This window comes from Erythrolamprus reginae, chromosome 8 (assembly GCF_031021105.1).
Source record: "Erythrolamprus reginae isolate rEryReg1 chromosome 8, rEryReg1.hap1, whole genome shotgun sequence".
In the NCBI taxonomy this organism is placed as follows: Eukaryota; Metazoa; Chordata; class Lepidosauria; order Squamata; family Dipsadidae; genus Erythrolamprus; species Erythrolamprus reginae.
This window is the reverse complement of record NC_091957.1, coordinates 33,846,427-33,868,366: the sequence shown is the minus strand read 5'-3', so window position 1 is coordinate 33,868,366 and position 21,940 is coordinate 33,846,427. Positions and strand designations below refer to the sequence as shown.

At 42.5% G+C, this 21,940-nt stretch overlaps 1 protein-coding gene across 1 annotated transcript; it reads right to left on the bottom strand.

Annotated features, from left to right (window-relative positions):
- Positions 1 to 1,315: 1,315 nt before the first annotated feature.
- On the bottom strand, positions 1,316 to 20,122 carry LOC139171697 (uncharacterized). The gene is made up of 7 exons (XM_070760134.1): positions 20,067 to 20,122; positions 8,404 to 8,506; positions 2,994 to 3,108; positions 2,588 to 2,747; positions 2,222 to 2,323; positions 1,814 to 1,972; positions 1,316 to 1,549 (listed from the first exon to the last, which is right to left on the bottom strand). The coding sequence occupies exons 1-7, from the start codon at positions 20,082 to 20,084 to the stop codon at positions 1,316 to 1,318; spliced, it is 891 nt and encodes a 296-aa protein (XP_070616235.1). The 5' UTR covers positions 20,085 to 20,122.
- Between the last annotated feature and the right edge of the window lie 1,818 nt (positions 20,123 to 21,940).

Below are 21,940 nucleotides of genomic sequence, written 5' to 3'. Positions count from 1 at the left end.
TGTTGAAGAGTCCTGGGCCTAAACCAGAGCCTTAGGGACTGGGGGACTGGGCGTAAAACTTCAGATTCTCACCCACGGGGTGCCCTGGCTGAGCTGATGCCCAGGAAGCAAAGAAGGGCTGGAGAAGTCAAGAAGTGAAGGCGGGAAAGGGAGGTTGCGCATCCAGGGGAAATCCAAAGTATGCAGCTAGGAAGGCTACGATTCCTGCTTTTATATTTACTCTGCCTCTGCTCTAGAATTGTTATGGCTGAAAGAACTGAAGTTAACTTTAAACAGATTCAAAAGTGGCCCACTCGAAAAGGGAACAAGTGGGTTCCTGGCGCCCTCTGGTGTCTGAAGGTGGCCCTGCTCTTCAAAAAAAGCCATCTTTGGGGAGGTGCACCCCACTCCTGGTCAGCTCTGGCTTTCCCATGGAGGCACCCAGAGGAAAAAAGAGGAGCAAGGGAGGCCCAGGTCAGGTTGAGCTGTCCAGGAGGAAGAAACAACAGGGAAGCTTTGCCAGGCTATGAAGAGGTGCACACAGCTGGCAAGGCTTCTCTTGGAACTGTATCAAATAAGCAACATTCACGGCACCACCTTCATCCAACACCTTAGTGACATAGTCAAAGAAATCAATGAGATTAGTCTGACATGATTTGCATTCAGTAAAGCCATGCTGGTTTGGGTTAAATAAGTTATTGGTTTTTTGATGCCGATTTATCCTCTTTTTGAGTTATTTTTCTCTACCTTTACAAATACAGATTCAACAAGTATAAACCTTCCAGTATTGCATGCATCATACAAAGTTCATAACTATATATTTTTGCACTTTATTCATAAATGCCTATTTAATTTTAAAAAATTGTTAAACAACAGTAGTTCTAATTGTACGGTTAAGATGAGGCACTTGAATATTTAACAATTTTTTTAAAAAAAATTAGCTAATAACCTTATTTATATTATATATATAATATTATCTAACAATCTTATCAATCTATCGATCTATCAAAATATCTACCACCTATCTAATATTGAATATTCAACCTAAGCAACAAAAACAAATATATAATCAATAAGAATGTATAAAAAGAAATAGAATATAGAAAGAACAGTATTTAACAGGAAAAAAATCTGCTGTGATGATAGAAAACAACAGTCTAGCAAGGAGGATTGCTGTCATTCTTATAGCAGTCTGCAGCAATCTCAGATTACATTGTTGTTTTGATTGCTGTGTTGTGATCCACCATGAGTCCACAGAGAGGGGTGGCATAACCCAAGTCCAATATATAAATATTCCAGTCTGTTGTGACCATCCAGGGCAAAACCGAGAACATCCTTAGATATCCTGCAAAGTGACTTGTTCGTCCTTGGGGTCTGTGCAAGCCTTGTCCTTTACATTCAAGGGATTGCAAGTGTCACCAGAACCACCAGGTAAAGATGAGGCGGTGGCCTCCATCACTGTGGAACCCCCATCCCGGAATCCATCAATTCCCACATCTCCAAATTTGATGAACGAAGAGGTCAGACCTTCAACCCTGCTCGACAATGTGATGATTGCTGCCATTTGTCCCTGGGCAAAAAAAGCACAGATTGAATATTTTAATAACAATGAAGAAAGAAACAAAAGAATAAATAAAATCGAGCAACCAAATTAACATTAAACGCGCCTACTTTTCTTTCCCGTTAGCTTCCATCCTCCAAGCACTCCTACCCCAAACAAGAAATGCAAATCCACAAAACGCTTGAACAATTAAATAACAACAACAATAAAAACAATATATTTCAAATAGAAAAATAAAGAAAAATTGTTGACCAAATTAATTCCAACACTTACCATCACATTGTCATGTATTTCAGAAGGAGGTCTGACATCCTTCTCATCAACCAGGGAGTTGTGGGGATTGGTGGAGTCAGGGACATAGGGTTCGACATAAATGATGCGAGCCTCCACATCTTTGTTTGTGGTTCCTGTGACACTTGCTCCCATCTTCTTCTGTAGATTGAAGAAGATAAAAAGAACAAAATATCAGTGAGTGGTCCATTGCTTTCTCAACAAGGATAAACAAGCTCATTCTTATAGATTGGGGGTTGGGTTAGAAGACCTTCAAGGTCCCTTCCAGCCCTGAGGTGCCTATCCTTCCTCCTATTAGCCCAACCAGGATTTGGGAGCCGTCTTTTCAGGGCCCCAGGCTTCCCTCGGTTTTGGTGACGCCATTTCCCCAATCAGGAACCAGTTACTTGCAGTAGCGCAAAATAAACCAGAGGCAAAGAAAGATGTAGATCCCAAGGATAAGGTCAGACCTTCAGCCCTGCTCGACAATGTGATGATTGCTGCCATTTGTCCCTGGGCAAAAAAAGCACAGATTGAATATTTTAATAACAATGAAGAAAGAAACAAAAGAATAAATAAAATCGAGCAACCAAATTAACATTAAACACACCTACTTTTCTTTCCCGTTAGCTTCCATCCTCCAAGCACTCCTACCCCAAACAAGAAATGCAAATCCACAAAACGCTTGAAGAATTAAATAATAACAACAATAAAAACAATATATTTCAAATAGAAAAATAAAGAAAAATTGTTGACCAAATTAGTTCCAACACTTACCATCACATTGTCATGTATTTCAGAAGGAGGTCTGACATCCTTCTCATCAACCAGGGAGATGTGGGGATTGGTGGAGTCAGGGACATAGGGTTCGACATAAATGATGCGAGCCTCCACATCTTTGTTGTGTGGTTCCTGTGACACTTGCTCCCATCTTCTTCTGTAGATTGAAGAAGATAAAAAGAACAAAATATCAGTGAGTGGTCCATTGCTTTCTCAACAAGGATAACAAAGCTCATTCTTATAGATTGGGGGTTGGGTTAGAAGACCTTCAAGGTCCCTTCCAGCCCCGAGGAGGTCTATCCTTCCTCCTATTAGCCCAACCAGGATTTGGGGGCCGTCTTTTCAGGGCCCCAGGCCACCCTCGGTTTTGGTGACGCCATTTCCCCAATCAGGAGCCACTTACTTGCAGTAGCGCAAAATAAACCAGAGGCAAAGAAAGATGTAGATCCCAAGGATAAAGACAGTCATTTTCCATGGTCGGTCACTGGGTGTGTCAAATTGTTCGTTCAGATCGATAGCTGAAAGAGAAAAGAGGGGGGGAGAGTAAATTTCTGATCTCCATGGTTGATGCTTCCCCACCAAGATTAAATATCCCAAGGTTGAACTCCCAAGGAAGAAAAAAAAAATTCCCAGGACCAAATATCAAGTCCATATATATATGGAGATGATTTTGAAAATATTTTTGTTTTCAATTGTAAATGTTTTGATCTATGAGAATTGCTTCCATTTGAATGGAATTTGAATCTGACTCAATTTACTAAAAGTTTGCCCCAAATATATTTCAAAGCATTAACTTAAAATACCTCATTAAGATTGTTTCCTTACAAAAAAATAATAAAAGGCTGTTCTTTTTTTTTTATGTCTGTTAGCGGGACACACAGATTTAAAAATTTTAGTACCCAAGGTGCTCTACTTTATCATACATTTATTTGTTAGCAACACAAGTTGTTACTTTTTCAGGAGTTGGTACAGAAATGATTTAAATATTTTATTATTATTATTATTATTATTATTATTATTATTATTATTATTAATTAGATTTGTATACCGCCTCTCTCTGAGGAATCGGAGCGGCTCACAACAAGAAAAAAAACCCAGTACAAATCCAATATTTAAAAAACAGTTTAAAACCCTTAACGTAAAAACAATCATACATCTCATGCAGACCATACATAAAGTGGAAACGGTCCAGGGGAATCAATTTCCCCATACCTGACGGCAGAGGTGGGTTTTGAGGAGTTTGAAAGGCAAGGAGGGTGGGGGGCAGTCCTAATCTCTGGGGGGGGGGGAGTTGATTCCAGAGGGTCAGGGATGCCACAGTGAAGGCTCTTCCCCCTGGGTCCTGCCAGACGACATTATTTCGTCGACAGGACCTGAAGAAGGCCAACTCTGTGGGGCCTAACCGGTCGCTGGGATTCGTGTGGCAGAAGGCGGTCCCGGAGATATTCTGGTCCGATGCCATGAAGGGCTTTATAGGTCATAACCAACACTTTGAATTTTGACCGGAAACTGATCAGCAACCAATGCAGATTATATATTAGCTCTAGTAGCTAGCACCTCTCTTTTTGGTCTTGAACAAAAAAGCCAGTAGATGGCCAATGGATTGAAAGAGTCTGAAATATGAGAGAATATTTGTGGAGCAAATGATTAGTGTTAACTACTGATGTTAACTTGAATCTAGGTTAGTTTTAAGAGGAGATTTAGAAGAAGGATCAAATAACAGTACTGTGATAAAGTAATTAAATTACAGACCAGAGTTAGATCTGACTTGATGGATGTCTCCTTAAGAAAAGGAAGAGAAGGAGTTTTGGGTTTAGACCAGTTAGAAACTACCTTTAAAGGTTGGGAACCACGGAGAACCTTTGGATGGGAAAGTAATGAAGGAATTTGAGGGTGGAATTAAGTGATAATGGAGAAAGTATTTGGTGATTCAAAGAAGGGAAGCATAGAAAGGGTATGTGAATAGAAAGGAAGAATAGAAAGATGTTAGAATGTAAGAGAATAGGCAGAGGATAATAAGTGGAAGAAGAAGGGTTGAGCTTGAAGGAATTTAGATTCCAAACAAGGGGAGAAAAGGGAAAAGTAAGTAGCCAGGGAAGGAACCTGATCCATTTTGATTCAAGTGTTAAATGCCTTGCAAGGATCCTTCCAGGTGTTGCTGACCATAGACACAGCAGTTGGCACAGCTGAGAAAGGATGGACTCATTATACTCAAAAGAAAGTAGAAACTCAGTGAAAGGAAGAAATGGAGGAGAAATTGAAAGAAATTGTTTGATGTACGATTGTTGAAGAGGTAAATGAGAAACAGTGGGATAGATATGTGTGTTAAAGCAAGTGAAACCTAGATTTGAGTTGGATGAGAACTTGTGGAGAATTGTGTTCAAGAAGAATGGAGGATCTGGAAGGACAAGAATGTTAACCACCCTTGTTATTGAAGAGAGCATGGTATAAACGGAAATTAAATGAATGTGTAAGTGAAGGAGGAATGAGAAAAGAATGTAGGGAATTGGTTGCACTAATTCACCAAGGGATGTGTTGTGCTGTGAGCCGCCCCGAGTCTGCGGAGAGGGGCGGCATACAAATCTAAATAAATAAATAAATAAATAAATAAATAAATAAATAGTAGTAGAAGATGGTTAATAAAATTGGTTAATAAATTTGGAATGGATAAAATACTGCCTAAATTGCCTGAGTGGCAGAGAATAGTGTGTGGAAACAAGACTTATGAAGGATTACATTTGGGGTAGAAGAGCCAATGTAAAATGGTGAAAACTGAGCAACAAGAAGAAAGAGATATCCTGAAAGAAGGTGGGTTTTAACAACCAATTTGGTGGGTAACGCCTGTTATAAGCAAAATAAGACAGGTGGTCCATATGTGGGAGAATGGATGTGTCTTGGATACTGGGAGAATGGAGTTCCTCATAATTCATAGGAGCTTTAACAAACAGTAGTAAAATGCCCCCAATTGGATTTGTTGGTGATTCTGGATCATCTCACAGGATGGGTTGAAACTGCAAGGACTGTCACCCGTCTGTCACTGCAACAGATTATACCTAGGGATGACCTGGTCCAGGTAATAGACTCAGATAAAGGAACGCAATTCACAGGGAAGATGAAGTCCAGGGGATAATGCAGGGATTGGGGATAACATTCATTCATTCATTCATTTATTTTGTCAAACAATTATAGGGTGGTAATTTGTACAAATAAAACATTAGATAAGTAATGATAAAAAGTAACAAAAGAAGACAATAGGACAGGGACAGTAGGCACAGAGGTGCACTTATGCACGCCCCTTACAGACCTCTTAGAAAGGGGGAGAGGTCAATTGCAGATAGTCTAAGGTTAAAGGTTTTGGGGTTAGGAGTAGAAACCACAGAATCAGGTAGTGCATTCCAGGTGTTGATTACTCTGTTGTTGAAGTCGTATTTTTTGCAGTCAAGTTTAGAGCGGTTGACATTTAGTTTAAATCGATTTCATGCTTGTGTGTTGTTGCAGTTGAAGCTGACTTTCATAGTCCCTGGCACCCAGAATCTTCTGGGAAGGTGGAACGAATGAATGGAAAAATAAAAGATGCATTAAACAGGCCTGAATTGGATGAAAGGCCTTCAACTGGCTTTATTAAGAATCAGATGCCCCGAAAATATAATGGACTAATCCCCTATGAAATGTTATTTGGGATGCCAATTAGACAAGAATCTGTGTGGGAGGGAGGATTTCCAACAAAGGATAAAGGATTATTTAAGTACCTGAGAGCCTTGTCCCAGTCTTTTGATTTTTCTAGAAGACAGGGATATCTGGTCCAGACACCGCCCCTGGCTTATAAAGTCCACCCGATTGAGATCAGAGATCAGGTCCTCATCAAAAGTTGGCAGAACGAGAAATTAAGACCAAGGTGGGAGGGACCATTTTTGGTTCTTCTGACAACCGACGTAGCTGTACGAACCACAGAAAGAGGACAGACTCATCACACCTGAGTGAAGAAAGTCAGAATCGATGAGGGAAAGTGATATCCTTAATTGTTTTCATCTTAGTATGTCTGTACAAAGTAGAAAGTGAGAGATGCAAAATAACGGCAAGTGTAAGGGTGTGTGTTGAAAATACTGGGCAACGACGGGAATGGAAGTATGATTGTGCAAATGAGAGTAGGGGAAACTCCAAGGAAAGAATGTGATATAATAATAAACGAACCAAAGCAATGGCAGATGTTGGACAGGAAACACCCTTGTTATGAAATGCATGAATGATATAAAGAAAAGGTTAGCAATTGCAAACAAATGAATGAATTATGGAGCAAAGATTGTATAGAAGCAGTATGATGGCTATATCAGGGAATATACGACAGTGCCCTAACCCGGGACACTGGCATTGATAAATTAATACCCCTTCCTTCAAGAAAGAAGCCGGTGGAATGTGGAACCAAATGTTGGGGAGGGTTGCCCTTGGGATGGAAAGGGAGGTGTGTTATAGAACCTTTCAGAAACCAACAAAGGAAGATGGAAACTATAGGAAGTGATTGTAAGAAATGTATAACCACTGCAACTTATGGGAACAAAAAGGTGAATACTTTATTGCATACTAATGTTCCACCATAAGGGTCTATTAAGAATGGATCTTGTATCAACAGTATGATATTTATAAAGGAAAAGATGTGAGCCGCCCCGAGTCTGCGAAGAGGGGCGGCATACAAATCTAATAAATAAAATAATAATAATAATAATAATAATAATAATAATAATAATAATAATAATGTATTGGTGTTCTAATCCTCAAGCACCTAAGAGAATAAATTTGACAATTTATGGGGGACACTTAATTCCGAGTAAATGGTCAAACATCAACAATTAGTGTACATTAATTGAACAAGTGTCCCTAAGACAGAACACATTACCCAGATAAAAATCGAATTTGACATTTGTGATTTAATAGAAACCTCTTCCACTTATGTCTGTGGGGACAACAATTTGGATTAATGAATATTAAAATAAATAAATAAATAAAAAATATATCTGCTACGATGATAATGACATATATTCCGATAGCTTCTATGCAGTAGCGGGGAGAATTAGAGAAGATAAATGGACCTCTTGTGGTGGAACATGGGCTAAAGTAAGTCAATATACTGGAAGTCCAAAATATTCTAGATGTAAAAAAAGAAGGATTGTGAACTGAGAGAAAATTGATGGAAGCAATAAAGTGAGACTGACTTGGAACATTAATGAGAAGGGAAATTTTGAGGAATCATTAGGAATAGGGATTGATGGTAAAGGGAGAGATCCCACATCCTCTCTAACTATAAAACAGATATGAGTAAGTAACAGTACGGAAATACAATATGATACTTTGCAAAGAGCAAAGGAAAGTCAAATAGTTACTGAAAAGCTTGAAATTTGTTTATGGAATTTGCTGAAAATGTGGCAAAAACGTTAGGGGTCACCAATTGTTTTGCTTGTAGTGGAACAAATATGGGAGAAATATGGCCTTGGGAAGCCTTAGAAGTTGATGGTGAAATTTTCAACAATTTAACTATGGGGAGAGACATTACTAAAAGACAAGAAATGGATCAATATTCTGAACAGAAATGGACCTTAACTATTAATTTGATAGGGAAAGAGTGTTATAAATGGAATAAATCCGGTGGAGTGGAGGTTGGAGAGATGTTGTGCTTAGGATATTGGGGGGGATGGAAAATGGAATTCTGCCATACCTAACTATACGGTAACCCTGCACAATTTTTCAAGTATTTTACAGAATACGAGTAACGGCAAATGGAATATATTGGATATGTGGAAATATTGCATATGAATATTTACCTGCCAATTGGACTGGGTCCTGCACAATTGGATGGATTAACCCCTCATTTTTCCCGATTCCCCTAAAGAATAAGCAGAAGCTGGGAATACCAGAATACGATACCTGGAAACGATGGCAAAAACGAGAGGTGGAAAAAGGATTAACCGGAATAGGTGGTATAATAGCACAGGGAGCCCACTCTTTTCAAGGGAAGGACCATTGAACTTACCTGAATGGTCTTCTCGATGCACAGCAAGGAGAGTCCAACATGGGTGATACTTCAGCCTTATTGGTTAGGGACTGAGTTAAATTAACATAATAATTAGCTCCACCCTGTAGCCACCCCCATCACCTCAGTCAATAAAAATGAAGGAGTAATGCAACAAACACAACTTTATTAAACAAACTAGAAGAGTAACTGTGCCCCTGGGCCAATGGCCAGGCGGGTTTGGACTCCTCGCAGTGCATCAAGAAGACCATTCAGATAAGTTCAACAGTCCTTCTCCAATGCACTGCTACGGAGAGTCCAACATGGGATATACCCAAGGTTAAGATGACAGGGCGGGAGAAGGCTGGACCAGGGGCGCAGAATTGTCACGCAGCCTCTGCAGCACTCTTCTACCAAAGGCCGCCTCAGCTGACCTAAACGAGTCCAGTCGGTAATGTCTGATAAAGGTGTCTGGTGCTAGCCAGGTAGCTGCTCAACAGATGTCCTCGAGAGGGGCCTGTGTAGCCCAAGCTGCCAATGTTGAAGCACTCCTTGTCCAGTGGGCAGTAATGCCTGCAGGAACCGGTAAATTTTGAGATTCGTAAGCCTAGACAATACATGATCTCATCCAACGGCTAATTGTTGCGGGTGTTACCTTGGCACCCATTGGCGAAAGCAAGAAGGATACGAACAAGTCCTCTGATTTCCGGAATGGTTCAGTTCGACATATATATATATTTTCAAGGCTTGCCGTACATCCAACTTGTGCCAACGCAATTCTAATGGATGTGTGCAAAAGTCCAGTAAGGTCAGTTCCTGTGATCTATGAAAGGGTGTATTGATCTTCGGCAGAAAGGTTGGGTCCAACTGCAACACTACTCTGTCGGGGTAGAATGTGCAAAGGTCAGACCGGACTGACAAAGCCGAAAGTTCCAACACCCTCCTGGCCGATGTTATGGCCACCAAAAAGGCGGTCTTGATTGACAAGAAACGTATAGGAATCTGATGGAGGGGTTCTAATGGTGGTACCGTCAGCGACTGTAGAACCAATGGAAGGTCCCATGTGGGGTACCTGTGTACCGTTAGAGGTCATAGGTTGACTGCACCTCAGATGAAATCCCTGACCCAGGGATGATGAGCCATAGATTTCCACGTGTCCAATTTGCGGATGGTGGAAAGAGCAGCAACCTGCCTGCGCAACATGTTCGGCGCTAGGCCTCTGTCGAGGCCTGCCTGTAGAAAAGCCAGTAAATTCACCAATGATGGGCATTGAGGGTCCGTCTTCTGACTACAGTGTTCCCTCGATTTTCACGGGTTCGAACTTCACAAATAGCCTATACCACATTTTTTAAAAAAAATATTAATTAAAAAATACTTCACAGGTTTTTTTCTATACCACGGTTTTTCCTGCCCAATGACGTCATACATCATCGCGAAACTAATTTTTTTTGCAAATAAATAACAAAAAAAATATTGTTAATAAATAATTATGTTTATAAATATCAGGATCACTAAGGGTCTTATTCAATGGTGAGTACCAGTAATAATGGTGAGTAAATGGTTGTTAAGGGAATGGGAAATGGTAATTTAGGGGTTTAAAGTGTTAAGGGATGGTTTGTGATACTGTTCATAGCCAAAAATGGTGTATTTACTTCTGCATCTCTACTTCGCAGAAATTCGACTTTCGCGGGCGGTCTCGGAACGAATCCCCCATGAAAATCGAGGGAACACTGTACTACAAAAACAACAATAGGCCGCCCAAGTGGCCTAATATATTCTGGTGGTGGATGGTCGGCGTGAGGCATGTATCGTGGCTATGATGTTCTCTGGCAGAGCCGCTCGCTACATGAGGTCCCCCTCAATCGCCACACAGCAAGTTTCCACCGCTGTGGATCCTGGTGGAGTATCGATCCTTGGCTTAGGGAGACTCAACTGTTGGGAATGCACCATGGAGGCAAAATGGCTAAGTCCATCAGATCTGCGAACCACGGGCACCGAGGCCAATAGGGAGCAACCAGGAGGATTTCCGCCTGTTCCAACAGTAACTTGGCGATCACCTTGGGGATGATACAAGTGGGTGGAAATGCGTAGAGCAGACCTGGCGGCCATGATACTCTGACTGCATTGACATCCTTGGCTCCAGGTGAAGGGAACCGGGAAAAGAAATGTGGTAGCTGAGTTTTCTGAGGCGTGGCGAATAAGTCCACCAGTGGCATGCCAAATTTGTTGATAATCTTTTCGAAAACATCCGTCCCCAGCCGCCATTCTGCTGGATCAAGAGTTTCCTTGCTCAGCCAATCGGCCACTGTATTGGATGTCCCCAAAATATGTTCGGCTCGTAGTTTGCCTCCACCCAGGAGATTAAGACCTCTGCCTGTTCTATCAGTTTGCCCGACCTCGTCCCACCGTGATGATTGATGTGGGATCGAGTGGCCACATTGTCTGTTAGTATAAGGGCAGTCACCAATCGTGTGGAGTGACTGATGCGGCTCCTTTGAAAAGGAAGAAGGAACCACCGCCATAGTTCCCTCTAAGCTGAGCAGTGAGCAACCGCTCACTTAAAAATCATCATCAACTCAGAGTTTTCCAAACCTGCCCAGAAGCTGAGAGGGAAAGAGTGAGAGGGAAGGAGAGAGAGAGGAAGAGAGGAAGAGAGAGAAACAGATAGAAAAAAGAGAGGAAGGAAAAGAGAAAGAACAAGAATGGGAGTAAGGAAGAGAGAAAGAAAATCAAAATCTAGTTTGAAACTAGCTCAACTATTTAAGTGGCATTGTGATAGATAGAGTTGCCCTATTATGAGCTCACTGTTATAGACACACAGTACAGTATTTTATTTTGAAATTCTCTGAGGCAGAACAGGGTGGGTTTTTTTATTTTTGTTTGTTTGTTTGTTTGTTTGTTTAATATTTCTGTGCCGCCCAGTCCCGAAGGGACTGCCGCTCAGACACTATACTTTTCCGCCTCCCCCCCCAAAAAAAAAATTAGAGGGAACACTGACCACCGCAGTGGCCTGTATGTAGCCGAGTCCAAGGAACAATGTCTATGCAGGACACAAATGTCCCTAGCAACTGGGATAGAAAGGCTAGGGACACTCGTCGTTGTTGAAGATGACGAACCATGTCCTGAATTTTCTGTTTGCGGTCATTGGACAGGAAAACCTCGCCCAAGCAAGTGTCTATCACAGTGCCAAGATGTGGGAGGCATGTGGTGGGATCCAAGTGGCTCTTGGGTATGTTTGTGGTAAATCCATGAGTTTGTAGGACTTAAATGGTCAGGCTGAGGTCTGTTTGTGCTTGTGAGGGGCTCCTGGAAAAAATTATCACATTGTCCAGATATGCCATGAGGCATACTGAATGAGTTCTCAGAACAGCTGTCACTATGTCCAGGAGCTTTGGGAAAGTTCTGGGCGCGGACAACAGGCCAAAAGGCATCGCCCGGTACTGGAAATGGTGACCTTCTGTACAAAACCTGAGATACCGACGATGATCTGGATGCACTGGCACATGGAGATACGCCTTCTTCAGGTCTATCGATGTTAACCAATCTCCGCATCTGATGGAAGAGAGGATGGAACGTAGGGAGTGCATTTTGAATTGTTGATATTTTACAAACAGATTCAGTTGTTTTTAAATTGAGTATTAGGCGATAACCTCCAGAAGCCTTGGGTACCATGAAGACAATTGAGTAGTACCCTTGTCCTCTTTGATCTGGGGGAACACTTTCTATGGCCCCGATGTCTAGCAAGTGGGAAATCTCCTCTGACAAAAGGGTTCTCTTTTGTGGACAGAGGATCCCGGGGCATTGTAAGAATCGTTGAGGAGGTGTGTTGATAAAATAGATACGTAGACCCTGGGTTACAATGGAAATGGCCCAGATATCGGTTGAGGTGAACTCCCAGGCGTCTGCGAAAAACTGGAGATGCCCCCCCCCCCCCCTATAGGGAACTGATCGTCGCAGTCATTTTTGCCCTCAGAATCCCTTTTGGCTGCTTCCCTTAAAGGGCTTCCTATTCTGCTGGAACTGTCTCAAACTGTTAGTATATCCGCTCCTATCTGCTCTGAAAGAACCCTGATTGTATTCCCCCCCTGCGAATATGATCTTGGTGCTGAGGGGTTAGCCAAGAAAGGGTCCTGGCAAAAGGGTTGACAACGAAAATACGGAGTCTGGCGTCTGTCAAGCCGTCTGGCTGATTTCGAGAGTACCTTCCTCTTATCTTTGTCCTCTATGAGGACTGAGTCGAGGGACTCTCCGAACAACTTTGTTCCTAGGTATTTTGTTGAGGCCAGACACCATTTTGACTTTGCATCAGCTTGCCAAGACCTCAACCACAGCATGCGGCAAGAAGATAAGGTGGTGGCCATCGCCCTGGAGGCAAATTTTGCGGCGTTCAGTGTCGCATCCGCCGAAAATTCCGAGGCCACACTTAATTTACTTATATCTTGGCGGAGCCGACCTTTCTCCGTTCCTAATTTTGCCTGCATATCCTGCAGCCATAAAATACAGGCTCTATTGATGAAGGATGCGACTGAGGCTGCCCTCAAGGATCATGAGCATAGTTCCCTCTAAGCTGAGCAGTGAGCAATCGCTCACTTAAAAATCATCATCAACTCAGAGTTTTCCAAACCTGCCCAGAAGCCGAGAGGTAAAGAGTGAGAGGGAAGGAGAGAGAGAGGAAGAGAGGAAGAGAGAGAAACAGATAGAAAAAAGAGAGGAAGGAAAAGAGAAAGAAAAAGAATGGGAGTAAGGAAGAGAGAAAGAAAATCAAAATCTAGTTTGAAACTAGCTCAACTATTTAAGTGGCATTGTGATAGATAGAGTTGCCCTATTATGAGCTCACTGTTATAGACACACAGTACAGTATTTTATTTTGAAATTCTCTGAGGCAAAACAGGGTGGGTTTTTTATTTGTTTGTTTGTTTGTTTACTTATTTATTTATTTTTATTATTTCTGTGCCGCCCAGTCCCAAAGGGACTGCCGCTCAGACACTATACTTTTCCGCCCACCCCCCAAAAAAATTAGAGGGAACACTGATCATGAGACCATCTGATGAGTCTTCCTAATCAGATTCTCCACTCTTTTGTCCTCAGGTTTCAAATCTTCAGATAGTTCTGAAGGAACCATGGCATTGGAGACCAGACTGGCCAAGGGCTGGTCCACGGCCGGAAACTGAAGCAGGTCTTCCAATTCAGTGTCAAAGGTATAGAACCTACGTTCTATAGCGGAGGGCCCTTGTGCTGCTGCTGGGTGTTCCCACGGGCATTTGACATTGTCCATAAACAACTGAGAGGAGGGAACATGGTTGGATTCCCTTTGAGTTGGTATGAATAGCCGTGCCGCCGGTTGAAGACCGGTTGCCGCCTCCGTAGCTTTGGTGCCGCTGTCAATCTCGGTAATTTGTTTTGCCTTGCAGAGGAGAGTCTCAAACAAGGAAGGTTTGAATAGTGCAATCGAAATTGGTTGTTCGGCTGGTACTACCTCATCTTCTGACAATTCAATGTCAGGGTCACTCCCTGCATCCATCTCCTCTGCAAAGGATTCTTGCATTGAAGGGGCTGGTATTGGAGCTGCCCAGAGATCCTTACGAAGCAGTCTAGTAGACAATTGGGGTGGCATTTGTTGTGCCCCAACCACCATTCCCTGTGAATAGGCATTGCTCAACATTTCCTGGAACATAGATGGCATGGAGTGCCAAGGGTCTTGCGCAGTGCGAAGGCCTGCTGCAGTGGGCGTGAAGGTCGCTGCAGGATTCTGCAACACTGGAAAGCTCTGAAATTGTTGAGGCAGGGTCTGGGTACCTGGAACGTCCATGTGAGGGCCTGCTAACGACTGACGATCAGGTGACAGGTCCCTGGTATTAACTGAGGCCAAGGAACCCAAGACCTCTACTGGAGAGACTGTCCCAGGAGGAGGAGCTGAACCAAAGTGGGAAGCTGGTGGCTGTTGGACAACCGGAGGTGTAGGGTGCCTCTGGGCTATTTCCAGCTGGGTTTCCAATGCCCTGATTCTGCATTTTGCCTCCATAAGGGCCGCAGATGATTGGGATGGCTTTGAATTGTGCCCTTTGTCCTTAGACTTTGAATTCCCCGAAATCTTGGGGGAAGTCTCCACAGGGGCTATGTTGGCTTGATCTGCCATTGTGGTCAAAACTCATAATTTCCACGATAAGGACAGTGACTGTGCTTTTGGGTGAAACTCACACAACAAACTGCCTCGCTGAGGTAAATCAAAATGGCGACCGGCTGTATTTCTGCCAGTAACGCCCACTATCGCGCAATTGATAAGGCCTTCAGACAGGCCGCCTAAGCCGATGGCGTCACAGTCCAGTTTGTCTGATGCTCTCCCGGAGTTCACCTGTCAAGCGGAACTCTCTCCGCTGGCCATCAGGTGACAGGCGGTTTTGCTATTGGTGCTTCAAACAGCACCAATCAGCTGTAATGCGGCCGTTTCCCCTGGTTTCCGGCACCTTGCACGTGACGTGCTGGCTGTTGCTGTTGTTCTGCAGCCACCGCCGCGACCAATCTCGGGAGGCCAACCTGCCGAAAAGTAAGGTTTATTGCCTCTGATGTGCTTGTCCCCCTTCTGCACCTTTCTTTGAAGGGCAAGGCCTGGAGGGGGCTCCAACTGCCGTTAAATGTGCGCGGAAATGCCAATGTCAGGGTATGGCCTCGGAGGCCAGGGACCCAATCCAAATGAGCCTCGGACCTCTGGGCAGTGCTCATTGGGAGCAGAGGCCCTGAGGAGGTAAATAAAGGAGCAGGCTATACCCATGGAGGGCAGAGGCCTGAATTTCTTCGTGTCTTCCTTGAAGATTCATACCTGCAAAACAAACAAGGTAAGAGAGAAAACATTAGACTTTATTTAAACTTGATTTATTATTTCTATGTATCCATTTATTATTCCTGTATACAGGAGAATCAGAAACTCTATTCCCATTACCACGACTGAGTTTTTAAGACTGGGGTGATGGGGGTGGCTACAGGGCGGAGCTAATTATTATGTTAATTTAACTCAATCCCTAACCAATACGGCTGAAGTATCACCCACGTTGGACTCTCTGCAGCAGTGCATTGGAGAATGACTGGACCCTGGAACGCATTATAACCTATATCCTGCCACCTGGGCTGAAGATGGTAATTGGGGATATTGTACACCAATCTATATGTTAAACAGAATCATAAGATTGCAGGCAGTAATGGAAATAGCAGGGAACCGAATAGACCGGGCCTTAAATATAATAGCCACTGAACAGGATAAACTACAAACAGCAGTATATCAAAACTGATTAGCATTAGATTATTTGTTGGCAACCAAAGAAGGTATATATGAGAAGTTTAATTTAACTAATTGCTGCTTGCAGATTAATTTTGTGAGTAAAGTAGTAACAGAATTAACAACAGAATTGAGGAGAGTGTGGTACATGTCCCGGTACAAAGGTGGACTGGGTTATTGAATTAAGAAGGATTTTGGGGGGGTATATTTAGAAACTGGAAACAGTCAGCTTTCATAATTGCTGTGATTCTGTTAGGTTTACTAATGTTACCGTGTCTTCTTCCTCTCATTCGAAATATTATCCAGACCACAGTGGAAAGTGTCATCGCTAGCATGACAAAACCAAAAACTGAGCAAGCAATGTTATTGCTGAGCAATGATGGAGAAGGGATTCTAAAAGAATTCTGATGAAAGCAGAATAACAAAACTTAAAAGAATGGTGTTTGGAAATCCCAAGGAAGAAAATGGGGGATTGAGAGTTGAAGATTTTTAAAATTAAAGTTTTGTATATAAAAATGTCTAACCATTGTATGAACTCTCTTTTTGAGACTGATTAAAAGTTTTCTAGTGACCTTTGTAACAAAAAGCAGAAAAGTAAATACTTAAGCATTGTTGAAACTTGTGATAGATAGTCAGCAGGAATAGATTAAATTACTATGAAATAGATTAAATGATTACGGAATATATTAAACTACTATGGAATACCCTAAACTACCATAGAAATTTGATTAAATGATTACAGAATAGATTAAACTACTATTGTTTGTGTTTCATCTACATCTGCACATAGCTTTTAGATAGAGATAGGGGATAAGGGAAAAAGCATGTATCAGGAAATGAATTTAGTCTGTCACCCACTATGTCAGATTAGTTGGCTTCCTGGGAGGGGTCTGATAGGGTATAGAAATACAGAAACATAGAAGACTGACGGCAGAAAAAGACCTCATGGTCCATCTAGTCTGCCCTTATACTATTTCCTGTATTTTATCTTACAATGGATATATGTTTATCCCAGGCATGTTTAAATTCAGTTACTGTGGATTTACCAACCACGTCTGCTGGAAGTTTGTTCCAAGGATCTACTACTCTTTCAGTGAAATAATATTTTCTCACGTTGCTTTTGATCTTTCCCCCAACTAAGTTCAGATTGTGTCCCCTTGTTCTTGTGTTCACTTTCCTATTAAAAACACTTCCCTCCTGAACCTTATTTAACCCTTTAACATATTTAAATGTTTCGATCATGTCCCCCCTTTTCCTTCTGTCCTCCAGACTATACAGATTGAGTTCATTAATTCTTTCCTGATACGTTTTATGCTTAAGACCTTCCACCATTATTGTAGCCCGTCTTTGGACCCGTTCAAATTTGTCAATATCTTTTTGTAGGTGAGGTCTCCAGAACTGAACACAGTATTCCACATGTGGTCTCACCAGCGCTCTATATAAGGGGATCACAATCTCCCTCTTCCTGCTTGTTATACCTCTAGCTATGCAGCCAAGCATCCTACTTGCTTTTCCTACTGCCCGACCACACTGCTCACCCATTTTGAGACTGTCAGAAATCACTACCCCTAAATCCTTCTCTTCTGAAGTTTTTGCTAACACAGAACTGCCAATGCAATACTCAGAGCAAGACGCCTTGAAACAGATGTAGGCAGAAGCTATGTTCAACTTCTGCCCAGAAATCTTGAGCAAACTCTGCCAGAATCAGTAAATACTAACTTTGACCTAACCCAGAAGGGCAGTTCTGATGCTCTTAAGCAAAGGTGGGAGCTTATGGATAGGATTACTGTTCCAGAACTGCGTCTGCAGGCAAGGCATCTCTTTGTGACACTCAAAACCAAAGAAACTTAAGAAATTCAGTTGTAGCAATGAAACAAATTGCAAACATGGAAACAGAATAATTGTAGAGCCCTGGTGGCAGAGTGGTTAGAATGCAGAATTGTAGGCTAATGGTGCCGACTGTAAAAGCCCTGTGAATCGTATAAGTCTAAGTGCTACTGTCATTTCTGCAACTGGAAGGCCCACTTTGCACAGAATTCTTTGGCCTACCACAGTTACTGCGGCCAAGGGGGCTGTACCACCACTGAAATGAAAGGGCTCAACTTTTGGCCTCTTGGAAGTGGAAGATAGATGTCAGTCGTGAACTATGTGTAACTGTCGTTATTTATAACTGATTTTATGTCACAAATAAGCAAAGAGCATTTAGGGTAAACAGCTAAAGATTTTTTTAAAAAAAAACCTCCACAGAGGTCCAAGAAAGCCACCAGGGTTGTTTTGCAATCTGGGCCTAAGAATATCTTCAAATCCTTTGGGATTTCTTGATATGGCCTCCTCTTGCTCATGACAAAGAGCACAATGCTGCTTTGAAAAACACTGCCCTCTGCAATGCCAAGTTCGATTCACAGCATATCCTCATGCCACTGCACTTTGCTCTCACTAGAGGGCGAAGGAGGGCTCCTAAAACCTACAGGTGGCTGCTTTCCCCCAATGAGGTTCCCCCAGAGGTAAAAGAGTGGATGTCCAATCTTGGCAATTTTAAGACTGGCTGACGGCTTCTGGGAGTTGAAGTCCACAAGTCTTAAGATGGCCAGGTTTGGAGACGCAATACTGTCTACTGTCAAGGACAGACACTTTCAAGCCAGAAAAAGGTCTTGTCCACCACAATGCCCTGACCCTTTTAGCTGGACAGTCCTAGAATGAACCTGCAGCCCAACCCCTGAATCCACACATGCAGGGCTGAACTTTTTCATGCCACTCCAGACAAGAGATCCCGCCCAGGTCCTGCACAGAGTAGAAGCACAGGATGCAATGATAATTATATTACTCCTTGTCAGATGAAGCTTCATCACTTTCAGGACAAGGTCTATAACAGTTCCCTCCAGAACCATCAACCTGCTTCCCACAAAATGGGAACCTGCTTCCCACAAAATGTTCACAAAGCAACTACCCAAAGATTTAAAGCACGGGTGTCAAATTCAAGGTCCGGGGACTGAATCTGGCCTATGGGGTGCTTACCTCCATCCCACAGGATGCTAAGATCTGGGCCATGGGGTCGACCTAGAAACAGCAAAGGACTGTCCTGCGGTACCTCTGCCAGTGAAAACAGAGCTTGGGAGGGCCGCCCGTGCCCTTCCAAGGCTCCATATCTGACTGCGACAGTTTCCTGCTGCTCTCTGCCAGTGAAAGCAGAGCTGGAGGGGGGGACACATGAATGCAGCCCTCCCCAGCTCCGTTTTCACTGGCTGACTGCTTGGGTGCCACATGGATGCCCCAAACATAAGTGACATCAAGCTGGCCTATGTAGCTTCTGCTCCGGCAATCTCACACTACTCACAAGAGCCTACAAAACTTTTGCAAGACCCATCCTTGAATACAGCTCATCTGTCTGGAACCCATACCACATCTCGGACATCAACAACCTTGAAAACGTCCAAAGATATTTCACCAGAAGAGCCCTTCACTCCTCCACTCGAAACAGAATACCCTACGAAAATAGACTAACAATCCTGGGTCTAGAAAGCTTAGAACTACGGCGCCTCAAACACGATTTAAGTATTGCCCACAAGATCATATGCTGCAACGTCCTACCGGTCAATGAGTACTTCAGCTTCAACCGCAACAACACAAGAGCACACAACAGATTCAAACTTAATATTAACCGCTCCAAACTTGACTGTAAAAAATATGACTTTAACAATAGAGTTGTCGAAGCGTGGAACTCATTACTGGACTCAATAGTGTCAACCCCTAACCCCCAACATTTCTCCCTTAGACTATCCACAATTGACATCTCCAAGTTGCTAAGAGGTCAGTAAGGGGCGTACATAAGTGCACTAGTGTGCCTTTCATCCCCTGTCCAATTGTCTTTCCTTTATCTCATATATCATATTTTCTTCCTTTCATATATCTTCTCCTCTATTTTTACATATTATCTTTATATATATTAGTTCATGTCTATTCTCTTCCATATGTATTGTGTGTTGGACAAATGAATAAATAAAAATAAAATAAAATACCCATTCTGGCCAAACAACCCTGGTACAGCCCTCAACGAAATGGAGTTTGACACTCCTGCCTTAAAGGGAAGATGGAGGGGAGTCTCTCCCTGTGGTTTTGCAGCATCACTCCACCGCCCACCCTCCCAAGCAGTGCCCATCCCCTGAGAAAGGAAGCCCCTGCAGAACCCTGGGGAGGCTGGGACATACCGTTTGCTGCAACCCCATTGGCCAAAGCGAAGGTCACATGAGTAGATGAAAGGACTCCATCCTCGGGCACATGGTGGGTGTTCACAAAGGGGTGGAGCTGAGCCACTCTCTGGCAGAATAACAATTCTGCCGGAGACACAAAGAAACCGTTACATTTGCTCCACCCAGGCTGGTGCCGTCCCACCACATGTCCCTATGTGCCAGTTTACTTGAGCTGCAAGGCTATCTGCATCAGAGAAGTCATCCGGTCTTGGGTCTGCGCTAGGGAGAGTGAGCCCATCGTCCTGTAACCTGGAACAAAGAAACAACCCACTCAGCTTCCATGCAGTCCCAACAAAAGAGCCATTTTCCGCATTCCTTTCTTTTGGATGAGAGAATAATGGAAGGAAGCAGATGTTAAGAGCCAGCTCTGTCCCACCCGACCTGACATGTCCAAACTGCGTCCCACAAGAGATGGGCGTCTGACTGAAGTTGAACAGTTCCGTGTGTCAACCAGCTGGTCTCGTGAGGTAAAAAAAAGTTTGCAAAACACAGAAACATTTCTCACTGCCAGAAGTTGTGAACTGCTCACCGGTAAAATTAAAATTAATTTAAAAGTACCTAATATTTTATTTTATACACAGTTTTGCATTTTGGACAATTAATTCAAGAGTTACTTTAAAACTATCATGGTAAACTTAATAGATGTAAGGAAGGTGATGCATCTCTTCATGGTCTCCTTTTCTTGTCCCCGATAGGCCTTTGGTGAGAATCTCAGTCCCTTCCAGATAACAAAATTGCTCTTAAAACCACTGAAGATCTGACAAACATGGAAAATAACATTTCCCATGATGCAAGGCAGGTGCTGAATTCGAACCTACAGGAATGTGGGATGGATGTGGACAAAATAAGGAAATGCAAGGTTTGTAGAAAACAATTTTGTAGAAAACAAAGATGAGAATGTGTGAGACATTGGGAGAGACGGGGGTTGAGGGAGAGAGATTGTCTGAGAGACAGAGTGGGAAGGAGGGGAGAGAGAGAGAGAGGAAGGGTGAGAAAGTGGAAAGAAAGAGACAGAGAGAGAGAAAACGAGAAGGAAGAAGAGAGAGGGAGGAAGAGTGAGAAAGAGTGGGGAAGGCCATTATCTGGCCCAAGCTCTAATAAATAAATTTGAATCTGAAAGAAAAAGTCAGGATTGCTGTCTAAATATTTCTCACGTTTTAAGTTCTTCTTTTAATATTGTTATTTTCTTTCAGAACTTCTGCTTGATCCCTATCTTGTTATCGAACCCTGCAACTCAGATCTCGATTCTTCTTTCTGAGCTGGTCTATCTGCTCATCTGAAATTTTCTTTTGTAAAATATCAAGACCAGAATAAAATTAGTCCTCTTAGGCTCTTTTTTACTTTAATCATCAGACTTCTTTAAAATTAAAATTAATTTTAAAAAACCCTAGTATTTTATTGTATAAATAGTCTTGCATTTGGGGCAATTAATTAAAGAGTTCCTTTAAAACTATCATGGTGACAGAAAAAGGGAGATCTCTGGGCAATTGAAAGTACATATTTCCAATAAGAAAGGGCACCACACAAAGACATTTTAACTATGCCAAGTCTTACATAAAAATCTGGTCCATAAGTTTAATTCTTTTTTAGCCTTCTTTTTGTCAAATAACTCTAGAGAAGTCAAAACACATTACAAAGGAGGAATAATTATTTATTTATTCATTCATTCATTCATTCATTCATTCATTCATTCATTCATTCAACTTCTCTGCCACACAATCCTGAAGGACTCGGGTCAGTTTATATAATAAGATAATATAATACAATACAAAAAGATACAAGCAATAAAATGAACTGTATATACTGTATATCCAAAACTAAACCCCATAATA